This window comes from Podarcis pityusensis (genome assembly GCF_964106645.2).
Source record: "Podarcis pityusensis genome assembly, chromosome: 2".
NCBI classification, from domain to species: domain Eukaryota; kingdom Metazoa; phylum Chordata; class Lepidosauria; order Squamata; family Lacertidae; genus Podarcis; species Podarcis pityusensis.
This window is the reverse complement of record NC_138029.1, coordinates 118,845,977-118,864,142: the sequence shown is the minus strand read 5'-3', so window position 1 is coordinate 118,864,142 and position 18,166 is coordinate 118,845,977. Positions and strand designations below refer to the sequence as shown.

Genomic DNA, 18,166 nt, shown 5'->3' with positions numbered 1-18,166 from the left:
GCCCCACAGCCACTCACAATGAACATTAACGTCTTCAGAGTATACATTACAGTTAATTTATTTTAAAACAAAAACAGAAACCTGCGCATCTGCTGCAACAAATGTCAATGGTGTGGGGGAGGTGTCTTTATTCCATCATGTGCCACCACCCTGTGGGAAACGCAGGGAAAGGAGAGCAGGCTGCACTGGTCAGTAGTCAGTGGTGCCGATAGTGGAGCCAGAGTGAGTCCTGCCTGATCTTTGAGAGGGGTCAATTCCACAGGCATGTGTTATTCCAGCTGTTAGTATCTAAGGAGAGAAATCAGATGCACCTGCTACCGAAATGATGCTCCTTGGGGGAGCACTGTGTATTTGGGGTGGGGCTGAGGAACACAAGGAAGGTGCCCTGCGAAACGTATAGGGCAGCACAGCCCATGGGGCCCCTTCTGGAAGCTGCCGGACTGCAGCTCCCACCCTCTCTGACCCCTGGCCATGCTGGATGGGTCAGAGGGGAGTTGGAGTCCAGCATTATCCAGAGGACACCTCATTTGATGCCCCCGATAGACAGAATCCAGCCTGTAAATAAGGAACGTTAATGCATCCACTCAAAACACATGTAACTGGGCAGAAGCCCCACTCAATGCAATAAGGTTTACTTCTGACAACATGTGGAGATGGCGAGGCTGTATTTGCAGAGGGCATTTGAAGCTGATGCCCTGTTCAATGTCTTTTTCTTTTTCTTCCTGTCTTAGGTCTCCATGCTATCCTGCATGATGTGGGTGAAGGGGCTTATTTTTCAGTTCTCTATTAATGCAATGATGCATGCATTTTCACAGCTGCATAAGGTCTTGTGGGGAGAGGAAGGTTTCCTAGAATTGCTGAGTTGCGAGGGACTCTGAAGGTCATCTAGTCCCACCCCCCGCAGTGCAGGAAACTTTTGCCCAACGTGGGGCTCAGACCCACAACCCTGAGATTAAGAGTCTCATCCTCTGCCAAATCAGACATCTCAAAATGAAAACAAGATTGAAGGTGAGAAAATTTATTAGGACTCCTAAAAATGTGACTGTCTCTTTAAGAAGCAGCAGAGGGAATTCTGGGAAAAGGAAAGAAAATGCAAAGCAAGAGCAACCCATTTTTGTTTGGTTATTTCTGCTGGTTTTGACTGGAATGAATCCTCTCAAAGGGCCCTTGGAAAACTGCCCAACCTGCTCTTGGCGGGTAAATGGTTTTTATGTCAGTCACTCTGGTCTGGAGAGAAACTCCTGCTGGGCCTGAGAGGCAGATTTAGTCTCCTCAGGAGATACTGAAGTGGGTTTTGTTATCCAATAGACGAAAGAAAGGGAGGAGGGTCTCTCCAGAGAAGGAGGCTCCTGAGAACGTGTAGAGTTCGGCTCCTGAGTCAGCGTCAGAAAAAGACACACGTCCCCCTTCATAGTCCAGAGTCACCCGGATCCTCCTGGGCTTCTCCCTCAGGGACAGAGGAGAGGAATCAGGGGAGGTGCAGGCAAAGTAGCCCCCTCCCCACTTCCCCACAGCCCAGATCCCTCCCTCAGGCCTTAAGGGGAAGATGCCCTTTCTCTCCACAGACTTCCTGGCGACCCCCAAAACCCACAATTCCCCACTTTCCACAGTGACTTCCCAGAAATGTCTGCCTTCTGTGAATCCCTCACGTCCCAACACACAAGAGTAGCGTCTGAATCTCTCAGGATTATCAGGCAGGGCTTGAGGTTTGTCTCCCCATCTCACACTTTTCCTATCCTCGGACAAGATGAGTTCAGGATGGGCTGTGTCTGGATCCAGAGTGACATTTGCTGTTGGGGAGAAGATGAGGGAAAAAGAAGATTAGGCAGAGTCAGCTGAGAGACAGAAACGGACATCCTGATAAATAAAAAACACCCAAAAAACCCAGATTCCCTTTCAGATCAAGGGGATTTCTTTGCATCGCATGCAAGACTGAGACGACTCCTTGCAGACTCTGATCAGAATAAATAAATATCTTCCTTGATGGTTTTTAAATCAGTTTTCTTCACTTTCTTATATCCGATGTGTATTGTGCCTGCCCTCCTCTCATCCCAGGCATTTTCTAAGAGGAAAAACCACCCAGGAACCCTTTTACTCATCTCTTCTGTGTTATCTAAGGGGAAAGAGAGGAGAATTGGAGGAGGCAGGAGAGGATTGGCCTTTGGGGAGCTCTGGGTTGGGATATGAGGACCCCCCTGTAATAATAATAATAATAATAATAATAATAATAATAATAATATTTGCCTACTGCCCTTCATCCATAGGTCTCAGGGTGGTTCACAGCATAAAAATACAACATAAAACCACATATAGGCCTCTCCTCACTTTCACTGGGGTCATGTTCTGGGCCCTCGTGCCCACAAGTCAAAATCGCATTAAGTGGGGAGCCTGTTTATTCCTGCTCTCCATCTCTCTCACCCGCTTGATCTCTCCTTGCCTTCCTCCCTACCATGTTGGAAGTTTAGGGCTTGCCGCCAGGGAAGAGAGAGCAGTTGGCAGGGGAATTTTACAAAGGACTTCTTAATCCATGCTTCTCTTTTGGATTTAATATAAACCTTAAGACTAGATCCCTGAGGGAAAGTGGGAATAACTCAGAAAGTTACCAGTCAGGGGCTAAGACAGTCATGATAGGCAAGTGTAGGGTTGTCGTATTTTGAAGAACAAAAAAGAGGACACATTTGCCAACTTCTACTCTTAACCATGGATCGCTATGACAACTCTCATTTTAAATACCCCTACTCTATGTAGGCTTTCGAAGCTGTGATATACTGCTAGTAGCAATGTTCTTAACTTTCAACAACCAAAGAAGAATAATAATAATACATATTGCTCCCTCACTTGCCACATGAAAGTATTTGGGCTCGTGTTCACATCTTTGTGACCGCAAGTGTGCACAGAACAATTTATTAAACTGTTAAACATGTACATATGGATTTTCCTTAAGGGCAGGGGGGTGTTAACTCTTGCCCTCCCAGATTCCTTCTCCAAGATCTTGTAGCTGAGCCAGTGTCCTTTTAGTTCAGCCACAAGAGAAGGGTTTTATACAGGATGTGGCTAGCTGAAGATGCTGCTCTGTTGCGATTCTCTGCTCTAGGCTAGCTTAGCTGGGTGCCTTAGATCTGAGTCTAATGCACTAGAATTTTTTTCATGGGTTACTGTAAACCAAACCAAACAACTTGAGACATTTTGCCAAATTTTAAAAATCCGCCCGGGGAGAAATTTTAATCATGAAAATAGAAGGCCTGTCTGAGAAAAAGAGGACACGTGGCAACCAGTCCTGAAAAAGGTCACATGGAAAAGCAACCCAACTCTCTCTAGGCAGGAATTAAACTCTTCCCTCTTTTATATGATCCTTCTGGGCAGTTTTTCTCTCCCCCCCCTTCTGCACCTTCAAGTCCACCCTCTCTGCCTTTGTGGTACAAACAGCAGGGCCAGAGTCAAGCTGTACAGAAGAGACTCTTGACCCCCATGAAACACTAGCCCCCTCCTGTGAATTGGGGTCTCCATGTGAAATTTACCTCTCTGGAGATTTCTGAATGGCTGAACATCTGAGGAAGCAAAAAGACAGGCTTAACAGGCTACAATGCAATAGCTAAAACAATTAAATCTTTTTTACAAAACATCACCATAACATAGCATCTATTGTTTCCTTATTTCAAGCAAAAGATGAAATCATAGAACACATAATTGCAAAGACGACAGCTGTAGGCCTAAGTAGTGATGTTAACTGTTAATTACATTCCTGAGAATGTAATATCACTAGGCCTAAGGAATTAAAACAACTACCGTATTTTTCGCTCTATAGGATGCACTTTTTCCCCTCCAAAAATTAAGGGGAATGTGTGTGCGTCCTATGGAGCGAATGCAGGCTCCTTGGCTTCAGCGATAGCAATGCGAAGCCTCCGAAGTGCAGAGGGAGTGCTCCCTCCGCGCTCCAGAGGCTTCGCATTGCTTTTGAAGCCTGCAGACCAAGACTCTCCTGGCTTCAGCAGAGAGGGAGAGCTGCGCAGCGCCCCTTCAGCCAAGTGGGAGGAGAAATGGAAGGGGCTCTGTTTCTCCTGCGTCTTCGCTGAAGGGGCGCTGAGCAGAGAGGGGGAGAATTTTTTTCTTGTTCTCCCCCTCTAAAACAAGGTGCTTCGCTAGGGACACCATGGAAGATGGCCGACAGTACCATCTCTCCAGCTCACACGAGGTAATTTAGAGGCTGAGATGGGAGTAATCAGCCTCCCAAATTCTTCCTGGTGGAAGGGAAGATGCAGTCTCATCCGCCTCCCCACAAACCACCCCCGAGTTCGTAAAGGAGGGGGTGGGGGCACTGGATGGAAAGCCCTCGAGAGAGCTCGTATCTCCTCGACACTGTCTTCGTGAGCACTCCCAGTTCCATTTCTTAAGGTTAAAAATTGGATTTAAGATTGTACATGCTTTGGGCGAAGAAAGGGTATTTAATCTGCCAACTACAGCCACTGAGGTGCTAAGAGTGACGGAAGGAAGAAGATAACATCAAAGAATAACATCTGAGCCGGTATGTTGGAACGGAACGGAGGGGATAAAACTTTTTCTTTTTCTACTACAATAATACCTAACGCCCCCCCAGAAGAACCGTCTACACTACCTATAGCAAGTGAGATCGGAAAATATAAACTGTGTGGAAATAATAATACTAACTGAAGCCTTTGTTATTTTAAATACTTGGAAGAAGATAAATGACTTTCCTGTGACGCACTATTTAATCGGGATCTGCCATTATGAGACAGACTGAGTTGCAGAGATTAATAGTCATAGGGGGAGGCAAGCTCTTACTTTGTTATCATATCTGTACTTCAAGTCTGACTTGGCAAACCTCCTCTGGAAAGACTAATGTTTGGTGCAACCTGTCTGAGAAAATTAATGAGCAAATGCTTAGTTTTTTTTATGGGAACTGGGAAAAGATGGTGTCTGCCACCAGAGAAGGACTTTGGGATGGATTCGGCATAAACACCAGCGTGTGAGGACATACTGCAAGTAAAAGACTTACCAGCTGCAAAAAAAAAAAAAGGAGAGTCACACAAAGTTCACACAGAAGCATATTATTGCACGACTCAGAGGCTATGAAAGAAAGAAGGATAACAACAGGAAGATTTAAAGAAGGGACTATTGGAAACTTAAGGCAGTAGAAATATAAGATGATTGGACCCCACTGAACTTGAAGCACGGGAACCCCCAACAAAAATTTATAATTTGGCAAAATATTTGGACTTTATGATATGTATTTGTACAATTTGGAATATTTAATGTGATTTGATTGGATTGTTAAAATGGAAAACTTAATAAAAAACTATTATTTTAAAAAAACCAACAAGGTGCGTCCTATGGTTGGGTGCATCCAATAGAGCGAAAAATATGGTAACGTGTTTAGCTGTAATTCCTGCATTGCAGGGGGTTGGACTACATGATCCTTGGGATCCTTTCAAACTTCGCTATTCCATGATTATATGGAAAAATCAGCAATGGTAAACCATACTATAAAATGGAGGAATACAATCATTCAAAATCCACAAATGAAATGGGGGTCTGAACTGGATGGATGAAGAAAGGTTTAACATCTGCCCCAAGTAAACCGGTGGGGAAAAGCTGTTGAAACTGGAATTTCCAAGCATGCTGACAAACCAACTTGCAGAGGAAGAATCGGCAGAGCTTTACCCTGTAATTCCAAGAGTCTTGTGCAATGGGAACTCCTACCTCATGGAATGGGGCTGATCTCAAAAGAATTGTGGGAACTCTGAACAGATTGGGATGGCTGAAGCACGAGAAATGGCTGGTGAGGTTGAAACTGAGGAAGAGGCAGCTCAGGCCTTGCTCTGCTACTGGGAGACCAGCCTGGCAGGAGGTGGAGGAGGGACTGGGTGCTTGCGGGTGCCCTTTTTAACACGCTTATTCCTTATACATGAGAACTCGACAAGATGGACATTGGACTGACCCTGCAGGATCCTCCCTAAGGGGTTTCGTAATATATTGTATGGCTCTGAGGCTTTTCCCTACAAACAAGCAGTATATATTTTATGAAAGAAAGCAAAATTGATAAAATTAAGGGGGAAATCAGGATAATAGTTTATAGGCAGGAAAGGAACAGACGACTGGTGTGCCGGTTCTTCTCAGAGACAAGCTCTGCCCCCAATCCAAGCCTTCAACCTCCCTCCCAGTTCATTCATGGGACAGACAAAGAACCCAAACACCAGTAGAGGACTGTTACCCAGAGTTACGCCATTGATGGGGGTCCCAAAGTCTGCAGAACAGACGGTTCAACACCCATGAAATATCAGTCCCCACCCCTCCTGTCAAATTGTTCCTCCCCTGGAAATTTACCTTTCTGAATCGGTTTTCTGTATAACAGAGCATCTGAGGAAGCAAAAAGATATAAAGTGTAAGGGCAACACTCTTCCACCAGAAATAAATTTCCATACAAAAGTAACATCCTTAAATTCAAGTACAATTATTAAGTATTAATTAAATTGTACAAAAAATAATTATAAACATGAAAATCATAGGAAGAATCTATGAAAATAACTAAAACTTTAAAACTCAGCAATCATAGTACGAAGATTGGGAAAGATTGTGGAAAACAGATTTAAAATTTACAGGTTGTTCCCATTTAAAAGAAAACTACATGAAAATGATGTATAGATGGTACATTACACCAGTACAGATTGCAAAAATGTACAAAACTGGGTCAAATATATGCTAGAAATGCAAGGAAAAAGAAGGGACTTTTTATCACATGTGGTGGGATTGTAGAGAAATTTTAAAAATTTGGGAAATGATGTATAATGAGTTGAAGAAAATGTTCAAATTAACATTTGTAAAAAAGCCAGAAGCATTTTTGTTAGGGATTGTAGGTAGAGACCTGCCAAGGAAAATGAAGAAAATACTTATGTATGCGACAACGGTGGCAAGCGTCTTAATAGCACAAGGATGGAAGAATGAAGAAACCCCGACAAAAGGGAAACTGATGGAATATGCGGAATTGGCAAACTAACATACAAATTGTGTGATAAGGACAACTGTGACTTTAAAGAAGAATGGGAACCTTTTACAAAGTATTTAAAGAAACAACAAAATGAACTGGACTCCTTGGCAGGTTTTGAATAAACATACACATTTTTTTTATTGTTAACATAATAGATAGATAGCTTAAGGATCTTTACCATTTTATAAAATGCAGAGAATAATATGTGTTGGGAAACCAGAGAGAGGAGCTGAGGGAAGTCCGGGTGTGAGGGAGGGGGGAAATGGGGGGGGGGAATGAGGATGATATGTTTTTGATAATTTGTTATGTTGAAACTTTTAATAAAAATCTTTTAAGAAAACAAACCAAAAAAACCCTCAGCAATCATAAAGCAAGCTTACAAATAAGAGAATAAAAATATTCAGCATGAATTTTGCTGGTCTCTGAACTTTGCCCCTAAATTGGGCTCTACACTGGAGGACTGGAGGAGAGGCAGGGCAATAGGAATCCCGTAAAAGGAGGCAGAGGGGAGATGGAGGCAGCCTTAACATCTTCCCCAAGTAAAGTGGTGGGGGGAATCATTAAAGCCAAAATTGTGAAACATAATGAGGAGTGAAGGTTGATGAGGAAGGATTGGCAAAGCTCTCATGAAGAAGGAAGCCCTTCCTCACAAACCTTCTACAAATCTTTCAGGTTGTTAACAAGCATAATTGTGCCCTTTGGGGCTCATGTGCTCTTGCTTCCTCTCTCAATGGGGGAACTCTCAGGAGATCTTGAAGGCCAAAGCCCTAGATATGGCAGCTGCAGGGGGACGTCTGAGGAGGAGACGGTTCAGGCCTTGGCTCCAGGGCTGAGAAAGAAGCCTGAGCAGGAGGCATAGGGGGAACTGGGGGCTTCTTAATGCCCTTTGACTCCATTCAGAGCAGGAGAACCTCCAAAAGGACAAACTCAGATTGTGCAGACAGGGAACCACAAGGAAAAGGTGGTTCCATATAATTATAAACAGATGCACATTGGATGAAAAAAACCTGACTTTGCTCTACACTCTGGTTCAGGCTTTCTTTACAGGATCCAGCGTCACAATATACATGGGCCATTCTGGGGGACAGGAAATGAAGGCTGGAGCACCAAGAAGGAAGGTATCCTGGGGTTACTCAATTCCATGCAATAAGAGCCTGGCATGTCCAGTTCTGAAGAAGTAACAGAATTCCCAGTGTGAAATCCTGGCAGCCAGTTTTCATTACCTTTCCATTGTTTCATTGTATTCTTCACAAGGTGATTTAGATCACAGGATTCCAAGATCCTGCTCCTCAGTTTTGAAGGGAAAGCCAGTGGCTTCTCCGGACTCTCTCTTTCCTCATACCTGGTGAAAAGAAAAACACTGAATGGCCCTATTGTGGCCCCATCTCCCTAATTATTGCAGGTGATTTCAATAAGACGAACAAAGTGGAAGTTTATTTCCCACCAGGTTTATTTCCACCACAGATGAGACCTCAGTCCAAAACCCCTGAGGACAGCTGTCAGTGGCTTCATAAGGATGCTAAACAGCACAAGGGACAAGATGTAACCCCAAGCGACACCACCGGAGAGCTTCCAATGATGCTATCCCGTAACAACTTTCTGGGAAGGTGCCAGGACTTAAGAACCAAACCCCTGAGGTGGAATGCCTGCACTCCCTCCCTCCCTCCCTGAGCTTCTCCAGAGGATGTGAGTGATGTCCAAAGCTGCCAAGTGGTCAAGGAGAACAACCTCCACCCTCCCTTCACCCCCTCTCTCACCCAGGAAGGGCACAACCCCATGCCCCATTGGACTCTCCCTCCAGAGGCAGGAAACAACTAGACCCCCCACTCAAGACCACCTTCAGCTTCTCACAGTGGAAACGCTCCCAAGAAAAAGAACCCACCTATTGTAGACCAACAGACCGTCCCTCCCTTAGTGCCTCAAAGGGGCTGAGTTACCAGAGTTGAGGGGCTTCTAGTTGGACACTGAAATATGTCCTAAGCTCTTCCAAAGCATCTTTGGGACTTTCTCTTCTAGATGTTTGCAATTATCAAAAAGTCCATGAACAGAAAGTGCAAGAGAAAGAAAAGAGCCCCCATCCCTTTGTGAAGTGATGTGGGGAGGGAGGAAGGAGGCAGCTGACCTTGAACCTTGGAGGGAGAATTGGGGGGCCACAAGTTCAGAAGAGGGGGCTCTACTTTTACCTGTGAGGTGCTGCAGGGAGTGAGTCCCACAGTCTCCCCCCTGCAGCCCCTGGAGGGCCATGTCTGAGGTTCTGGCATCTCAGCTTCAAAGAGTGATGCTAATGGAAATGAGCCAGATCCACTTACCTCTGCAAGGTCCTTCTCACATCCTAGAGGGAAAAGAGAAGGGAATTCACTGCACACCACAGGCCACACTAGGAAGACCCCCTCAGACCCTGGCCCTCAGATGTCAGTCTGCCTGGCACATGCCAAGGTTTTGGGGAGGGATGGCGGAATCAGCCAGTTTTGGTTTCTCACAGCTTTTATTTTTCCAGTCTGAAATTATTAACTGTTCTGATTTCAAGTTCTCCCCATTTCCATATTTTAATAACTTTAATCCAGTTTGCATTGTGCTATTCAGACAAACATAAGCCTACAGGATAATCCTGCCAGGGCACTGTCCTAGTCCCCAAATTTCAAATTCTATTTTCCATCTGGAAATTAAAAAAACTGCACCTGCAGCATAAAATGCCTCCAAAGGGGTAATAAAACAATTCCGTGTTTCTTTAGGGTCATCCACACTTCTGCTTTTCCTGTGCCCAGAAAACACAGGTCCAAGTGGTTTTGCCTTTGCCCTGCTGCTTTACCTCAGGAAAAACCTGCTCCTTAGTTCAACATTGAAGCAAACATCAATCCAGAGAAAACCTGGCTGAGGTTTGCTCTAATTCAGCAGTAAAGAGCGGGTTTTCCTGGAGGAAAGGGGTGGGACAAGCAGCAGTCTGGATGAGTCCCTCTGTCTTGCTCTTTGGTCACTGTGACTAAGCAACATTCTGGGTCGATCTGTATCCATGGAGAAGGGGATCAACCCAGAAGTTGTGGAGGGAAAGGGAAGAGAAGCTTGGCCAAGAGACTGGCTCATGTCGGAAGGAGGCCTGAACGCATCCCAGACGAAGCCCCCCACAACTGAAAGGCGTTCGGAGACAAAGCATCAGCAAAGAGCAGAAGATCAGCTCCCGTTCCATCAAGAACACAGACGAATCTCTAGTCTGCATTCAGGTGAGTTAAGCATCCCAGGTCTCTTGGGTCTTCCTGTCCATTACAAACCTGACTAGAGGCTCCATCAACTGAGTCCCTGCACTCCTTGCATACATGAAAGGGGCTGCCTTTTCCTGGAGCCTTGGGCTGTTCCTGCCACCATCTTACCTGCAGGAGTTCACTCGCTGGCTGCTGACTCTTCTCCTCCATCTCCTGGATGATCCTCTCAAGAGAGGAGAGTTTCCTGGAGAGTCTGGCCAGCTGCTCATCCCTTCTCCCTGCAATCTCCTTCTCCACCTCTTTCACATGAGTCAGCAGACGTTTTTCTTGTTCTTCCAGGAACTGGCGCAGTTCTCTGAACTTCTCCACAGTCTTCAGCCTCTCCGTTTCTGTTAATTTCTGCAAGAAAAGAGGACGTCTGAGTGTGGAAGGTGATCAGCCTTCAAAACATCAGGAAGAGAATAGTGAGAATTCCACAGGGAGGACACTTCTGATTTTTCAGAGACATGAAACCTCCAGTGGCTAAAGAAGTAAACCTTTATTTTGAGGGGTGGCCCTCTCCTTTGCTGTTTCTGTTGACTTCTATTTTTCAGAGGTCTAAAGCTTAAAGGAAGGAGCATTTGTTTTCTAGCCATGGATATGTGGGATGTAAAAACGTATTGCAGTCAGATACAACAGTCCTACAATGCACATGCTGGGGAATGCTTTGTATCACTCAGGAGAAAACTTGCTAGTTCCTCCTGAGCTGAGACAGACTTCCTTTGCATGTGAGTGAATGTGAGTGTGGCCTGTTCTTGGGAGAGGAGCACACGGCCTCCATGTTCTGCTCTGTGTCTTCTCCATTGTGTGTTCCTAGGAGTTAGAAGTGACTGCTCAGTCACAGTCACTTGAGACTATTTTTCTTACGGGATAATTCACAAAGTTATATGTTGTTCTGTAAATTAAGCCTGCCTTCAGGAATCTCATTGTGAACTGGATGATTGTAAGTAAACTAGTTTTATGATAACTTTAATCAGATGGTCGTGTCTATCCTTTTAGGAGGGATATAAAATAAGGAAACCAGGAATCATAATAGTGAGGCTCAGATGAGCCTGCAACTAGCTAACCGCTGTGTTATTTAAAAGGGGGATTATTTAACAACTCTGCTAAGTTATAGAACTTGCTGGCTGTTATGTACTGAGTTGAATAGGATCCAAACTGTAGCAGTCTGATTGGTCCTAGAACAATAGGATCCAAAAGGCAGCAGTCGGATTGGTCCTAGAACAATAGGATTCAGAATGCAGCAGTCTGATTGGTCCTAGAACAATGCAGCAGTATGATTGGTTGGCAGGAACCACCCAATCCTGCTCCAGATAGAAGTGAATCCACAACCTGATTGGCTTACAGTAGAATTCCAGAATTAGCCAATCATGTGCAGCCCATTGTGTAAATAATGTATATAAAGCAGATACTGTGAGGGGACATTTATTCATTCCTCCTCACCACTATGAGCTGAATAAAGAGCATGAAATCACTTTGCGACTCTGAGTATATTTCACTGGCGACGAAGGTGGGATCCCGCTGAGCTGACTGCCACACACAGCACCGCAGCACCGCCAACTGCCGCACCGCTGCCTCGCACCGTGTATCCAGGCTTCAGCTCCGGGGCACAAGGAACTCAGAATGGCAGCCAACAGCAGCTTCTCGCCATTCAAACCAGCATCTGGAGACTGGGAAGCGTACGCCTCCCGTTTCACCTTCCTCCTAGAAGCCAAAGGGGTCACCGACGAAGAAGACGCCAAGAAGAGGGCGATATTCTTCAGCGTCTGCGGAGAGGAGACGTTTGAAATCGCCCGGGCTCTCCTTGCGCCTGAAGACGTCGCTACTGTTCCATACAAAACAATAATGGAACAGCTGAAGGGGCACTTTTCGCCGCAGCCCTCAGTGGTGGCTCGTCGAAATGCCTTCTACGCAAAGCGGCAAGCCCCTGGGGAAACCATAACTGGGTTTGTGACCTCTCTCCGCCAAGCCGCCCGGTTCTGCAACTTCTCAGAGCTGGAGAACATGCTTCGTGACCGCCTCGTCGGTGGCCTAAAGGATGAGAAGCTGCAACGGCGCCTCTACGCTAAGAAGGACCTAACGTTCCAGGTCGCTCTGGAGGAGGCCCTGGCAACAGAAGCTGCCGAGAGGTCGACCCAAGAGGCACGGCCGAGCCTGCCATCCCAACCGAGGGTCCACCATGAAGACCTCACCGACGACTCAGGATCCGACAGGGAGGAGGTGCACCGAGTACAGCAGCGCACTCAAGCAGCGCACAGACCACAGCTGCCTCGACGAGAAGGAGGGAACTGCGCAAGCTGCGGGGAGAGTCACGAGAGGAGGACCTGCCGTTTCCGCAACGCAGAGTGCAGGCAGTGCAGAAAATCGGGACACATCGCCCGGGTGTGTCGGGCTCGGCCCACCCGACACCAGGCATCAGATGACCAATCCAAGAGCCCCAGGTCCCGGGGCCCAACGCACCAAGGCAACTCGACGGAGCTCACGGACTTCCAGGTATACCAGTTGCCCCACCCCAACGTAGAGAAAATTTATGTAGAGGTACAGATAGAGGGGGCCCCATGCCGCATGGAGCTTGACACGGGTTCAACTCTATCCATAATCTCGGCAAGGACCTTAAGGAAACTGTGTCCCACTGGGGGTCCCAAACTCAGGCCGGCCCCATTCACCCTCCGGGACTTCCAGAAACGTAAGGTCCCCACAATGGGGGTGGGGACCTTCAGGGTGCAATACCGAGGGCGGACGCGGCAACTGGACTTGCTTGTGGTCAAGGGCCCCTACATTAGCTTACTGGGATTGGCATGGTTTGGACCACTGGGGCTAGCTGTCACCGGGGTGAACCACACTAGCTTACAAGTGGACGTGGACGCCATATGCAAGGAATTTCCAGGGGTTTTCGATGGGAAATTGGGACAGTATACGGGCCCCCCCATTGCGCTACAGCTTGACCCCGCAGTACGACCGGTCAGGCTCAAGGCCCGCCGGGTCCCGTTCGCCTTGAAACCCCGTATAGACGAGGAATTGGACCGACTCGTAGAGCAAGGAGTGCTGGAGCCGGTGCCTAATGCTCCCTGGGAAACCCCAATCGTCACACCCGTCAAGCCTAATGGTTCGGTCCGCATCTGCGCAGACTACAAATGTACCATAAACAAGGCCCTCACGGCCCACGCATACCCAGTGCCAGTGGTCAGCCATGTCCTGGCCACCCTGGCTGGGTCGAAAATTTTTGGCAAGCTGGACTTGGCCCAAGCATATCAACAGCTGCCAGTAGATGAGGCCACAGCAGAGGCACAGACGATTGTGACGCACAGAGGAGCGTTCAGGGTAAAGCGGCTGCAATTCGGTGTCAGCGTGGCACCAGGCATATTCCAGAATATAATGGACTCTCTCCTTAAAGGGATTCCTGGCGTCACCCCCTTCTTCGATGATGTGTTGATTGCCGGCCCCACACCAGAGGAGTTTGAGGACCGCCTCCGCACCGTTCTGCACCGTTTCCAGACGGCGGGTCTCAAGGTGAAGCGGGAAAAATGTCTACTAGGAGTGCCTCAGGTGGACTTTCTGGGATTTATGGTGGACGCAGAAGGGGTCCACCCGACTGGGGACAAGGTACGGGCCATTTGTGATGCCCCAGCGCCCAAGAGCAAGACTGAACTTCAGGCCTTCTTGGGACTATTGAACTTTTACCATTCCTTCCTTCCCCACAAGGCGGCGGTAGCGGAGCCCCTACACAGACTCCTGGACAAGCGGGCCCCTTGGGTGTGGGGCCAGCGCCAGGAGGCCGCATTCCAGGCAGTCAAGGACTTGCTTGTCTCAAACTCGGTCTTGGCACACTTCGACGAGAGGCTGCCGGTGGTGCTAGCATGCGACGCCTCACCCTATGGCATTGGAGCTGTCCTGGGGCACCAACTCCCGGATGGAAGAGAGGTACCGGTGGCGTACTTTTCCCAGACACTCAACACAACCGAGCGGAACTACTCGCAAATCGACAAGGAGGGTCTGGCAATCGTAAAGGGAGTAAAAAAATTCCATGATTTCTTGTACGGGCGGCCCTTCACCGTGGTGACTGACCACAAGCCGTTGCTTGGCTTGTTTGCCCCCGAAAAGCAGACCCCCCAAGTGCTGTCTCCTCACGTCCTCAGGTGGTCAATTTTCCTTGCCAGCTACCAGTATGCACTGATTCACAGACCTGGGAAGGCGATGGGCCATGCGGACGCCCTCAGCAGGCTACCACTACTGGAAACAGGCCCTGACCCAGCACCTGCACAAGAGGTTATGAGCCTGGAGCTGCTTCCCGACCGCCCCATTCAGGCACAAGAAGTTGCACACCATTCCAAGAAAGATAGGGTCATCTCCCGGGTCCTGGACTGGGTGTGGAGGGGATGGCCCAGCAGCAGCCCCGGGCCAGAATTCGCCGGCTACACAACCCGCAAACATGAACTGTCGGCCCACAAGGGGTGCCTGTTATGGGGAAGCAGAGTCGTTGTTCCCCAGCCCCTCTGCAAAAGGGTCCTCACAGCCCTACACGAGACACATCCAGGGGTAGTAAGAATGAAGGCCCTTGCCAGGAGTTATGTGTGGTGGCCGGGGATCGATGGAGAGATAGAGGCCTGGGTCAAACACTGCCAGGCCTGCCAAGAATCCCGCCCAGATCCCCCAAGGGCCCCAGTCCAGTCCTGGGAGTCCGCCCGAGCACCATGGTCACGCCTGCATGTGGATTTCGCTGGCCCCTTTCAGGGGAAAACATTCTTCATAGTGGTGGACTCCTACACCAAATGGCTGGAAGTCGCACTGGTACCGTCCACTTCCACGTCCGCAGCCATCCGGGTACTACGCAGGCTGTTTGCAACCCACGGGCTCCCTGACACTCTCGTCTCAGACAACGGGACTGCATTTACGTCAGGAGAATTCCAAACCTTCACAGCGCAGAACGCCATCCGCCACATCCGTTCGGCGCCGTTCCACCCTGCCACCAATGGCCAAGCAGAACGCATGGTGCGGACCACCAAGGACACCCTTCGCCGCATGACGCAAGGGGACTGGGAGTACCGCCTTGCCACATTCCTTCTAGCACAGCACAGCACCCCCAGCTCAACGACTGGCCGGAGCCCCGCTGAACTACTAATGGGTCGGCGCCTTGCAATCAGATTGGACCGCCTTCACCCCGATAGAGCTCAGGATGAGGTAGTGGTGGGGGAAGGCAGGAACCCCCGGACCTTCGAGGCCCAGGACCCAGTGTACGCAAAGAATTTTGGGGCAGGCCCAGCATGGGTACCCGCCACAATCACCAGGGTCACTGGCCCCGTGTCGTACGAGGTGCTAACGGATGGGGGGCAATGCTGGCGCCGCCACTGCGACCAGATACGGCGACGATTCCCGGGAGAAAACCAGGAGGAGGACAGGTCAGAGGAGTCCCAAGGGAACAGCGGGGCAGTGAGGCCCATAGAGCAGGAGGGGCCAGCAGGAGAGGCAGAATCAGTAAATACAGAGAGGACCCGTGAGGCCGAAAGGACACCGGAACCAGAACCACGACTGAGCGAGCCGGTTGCACCAGACCAAACAGCCGCATCACAGCCAGCATCCTTGGAACACGAGCCAGAACCCGGAGCCCGGACCAGGGAACACCCCAGGCCACAACGCACACGTAGGCCGCCGGCATACCTTGAGGACTATGAATGCGACCTCCCGGGCACGACTGGAACTTAGAGGGGAGGGGTGTTATGTACTGAGTTGAATAGGATCCAAACTGTAGCAGTCTGATTGGTCCTAGAACAATAGGATCCAAAAGGCAGCAGTCGGATTGGTCCTAGAACAATAGGATTCAGAATGCAGCAGTCTGATTGGTCCTAGAACAATGCAGCAGTATGATTGGTTGGCAGGAACCACCCAATCCTGCTCCAGATAGAAGTGAATCCACAACCTGATTGGCTTACAGTAGAATTCCAGAATTAGCCAATCATGTGCAGCCCATTGTGTAAATAATGTATATAAAGCAGATACTGTGAGGGGACATTTATTCATTCCTCCTCACCACTATGAGCTGAATAAAGAGCATGAAATCACTTTGCGACTCTGAGTATATTTCACTGGCGAAAGTTATGAAGGATATAATAAAATAATATATCTTCTCCTGCCTCCCTAAACATCCCCACAGGATATTCCCTGCATGATTTGGGGAATGGCATAACCAGAGTTCAGAGTTGTTCAGAGAACGTCCATGGACATAAAACACCCTCAGTTTAGACTGGGACCATTGAGGTGTAGGAAGGCAACAGAAACAGAGGAGGATGAAGAGAAAGTGCAGAGTTTATCCCCGTAGCTCCCTGAATTTCCTAAAGATGAACAAGAGCGCACATTTAGAAAGACAGTTCTTTAGTAATATTGATGGTAAATCAGGATTTGAACTGAACTGCTTCCACCCTCTCAGCTCACAAGTCCTCAGGCTTCTCCTTCACTGCTATTCATATAATAAACAACAATGGAAAATAAACTCAAATTAGCTGCATTCAAAAGTGAATTTACCTCCCGTAATTTACTATTGCTGAAAAAATATGGAGAATGAAACAGATCAATCTTTTGAAATTCACACCTCTTAATTTTTCAAGGTTGAACAAGCCAGGTAATGTTCACAAAAAATGTATTTATGAGGGTAAAGTACATTTCAACATATTTATACAAGGAGGTAGCCACCCTAACATCTGATTCATTTTCAGAATAAAAAATTAAAAAACAAACTGATATGGAAAAAGGAGAAATGGGGAGAAGTTGAAATGGGCAGATTTCCCCATCCCTCCTCAGTCCTGACTTGACTCTTCAAGTGCTTGTTCCCTCCCTAGTAATAAGAGTGGCACTTACAAGGAGGTCTTTGCTTTCCTTGTCCAGGGTTGCTTGATGGGCCAGAATTTCCTCTCTCTCTTTCCTCAGAATCTCCAGGCGGCGACAGATCTCTCCCTAAAGAGAAAAGGGAAAACTCAGGTCTGATTGAGACACACAGAGAGGAGGTGAATAGTGTGCTGGCTTCTTGCGCCCAGTGGTCTTGCTATAATAGCAGAGTAGTTTTTTCGAGGAAATAAAAGTCGAGAGGTTTTCAACCTTTTTGGGTCCAAGGCTCCCTGGACCAGCTACCTTTTTTCTGTGCCAGCCCTGTGGGGCTCAGGGACCCAGTTAGGTCACCCCTTGGTTACAGACTTCTACCTAGTCTTTGCAGATGCTACTCAGGGATATCAAGGGAGATCCCTTTGTCCCCCTGGAAGAGAGAAGGACTTCAACTCCCTCCTCCCTGTCATCCCACGAGCCCTCAGGCTTCCCCTGGGCTGCTTTTTATATAATAAACAACCACCAATTCATGCCGTGCCTACTTTGGAGCTGAGAATTAAAAAGAAAACCTCCCAAGAAAAATCCACAGCTATTTCTCCCCCTCAAGATCCAGGGATCTCCTACCTTGTATTCCTCAAAAGCCTCCTTCAGAGGAATCACCTCGTGGTGTTTGTGCTCCTTGGATCTGTCACACACCACACAAATGGGGGCTTCATCCTCCTTGCAAAAGAGTTTCAGGGGCTCCTGGTGATCCTCGCAGACTCCTCCTTTCCCTCCTTCCTCCTTTCCCTCTTGAAGGCTGAGATTCTGGGCTATTTCTACAAAGTTTGCCAGTTGCCGGTTGGGGATGAGGCTCCTTCTCTGGACTCTTTCTCTGCACTGAGGGCAGGAAGCCTCTGCCTCCGATTCCCCCCAGCACTGGATCAAGCAGGATCGGCAGAAGTTGTGCCCACACTCTGGGATGGTCACTGGATCCTTGAAGTAATCCAGGCAGATGGAGCAAGTGGCTTCATCACGGAGACGCTGGATGTGACCCTCAAAAGCAGCCATGGCTCCCTCCCTCGCACCAAAGATCCGAGTTAAGTTTCACTTTCTCCGTTTTCAGCTACTGGGAGTT

The 18,166-nt window shown here is 48.2% G+C and overlaps 1 protein-coding gene across 3 annotated transcripts; it reads right to left on the bottom strand.

Moving 5' to 3' along the window:
* Positions 1 to 616: 616 nt before the first annotated feature.
* Positions 617 to 18,166, bottom strand: LOC308469770 (zinc finger protein RFP-like). 3 transcript variants are annotated; one of them, XM_080992696.1, is made up of 8 exons: positions 17,674 to 18,166; positions 17,089 to 17,184; positions 10,369 to 10,599; positions 9,313 to 9,335; positions 8,227 to 8,345; positions 6,343 to 6,375; positions 3,519 to 3,548; positions 617 to 1,790 (listed from the first exon to the last, which is right to left on the bottom strand). In XM_080992696.1, exons 1-8 carry the CDS (start codon positions 18,097 to 18,099, stop codon positions 1,273 to 1,275), a joined length of 1,476 nt encoding a protein of 491 aa, XP_080848822.1. In that variant the 5' UTR covers positions 18,100 to 18,166; the 3' UTR covers positions 617 to 1,272. The 3 variants fall into 3 exon arrangements, with proteins under 3 accessions (XP_080848822.1, XP_080848823.1, XP_080848824.1); XM_080992697.1 differs by lacking the exon at positions 3,519 to 3,548; XM_080992698.1 differs by lacking the exons at positions 3,519 to 3,548; positions 6,343 to 6,375.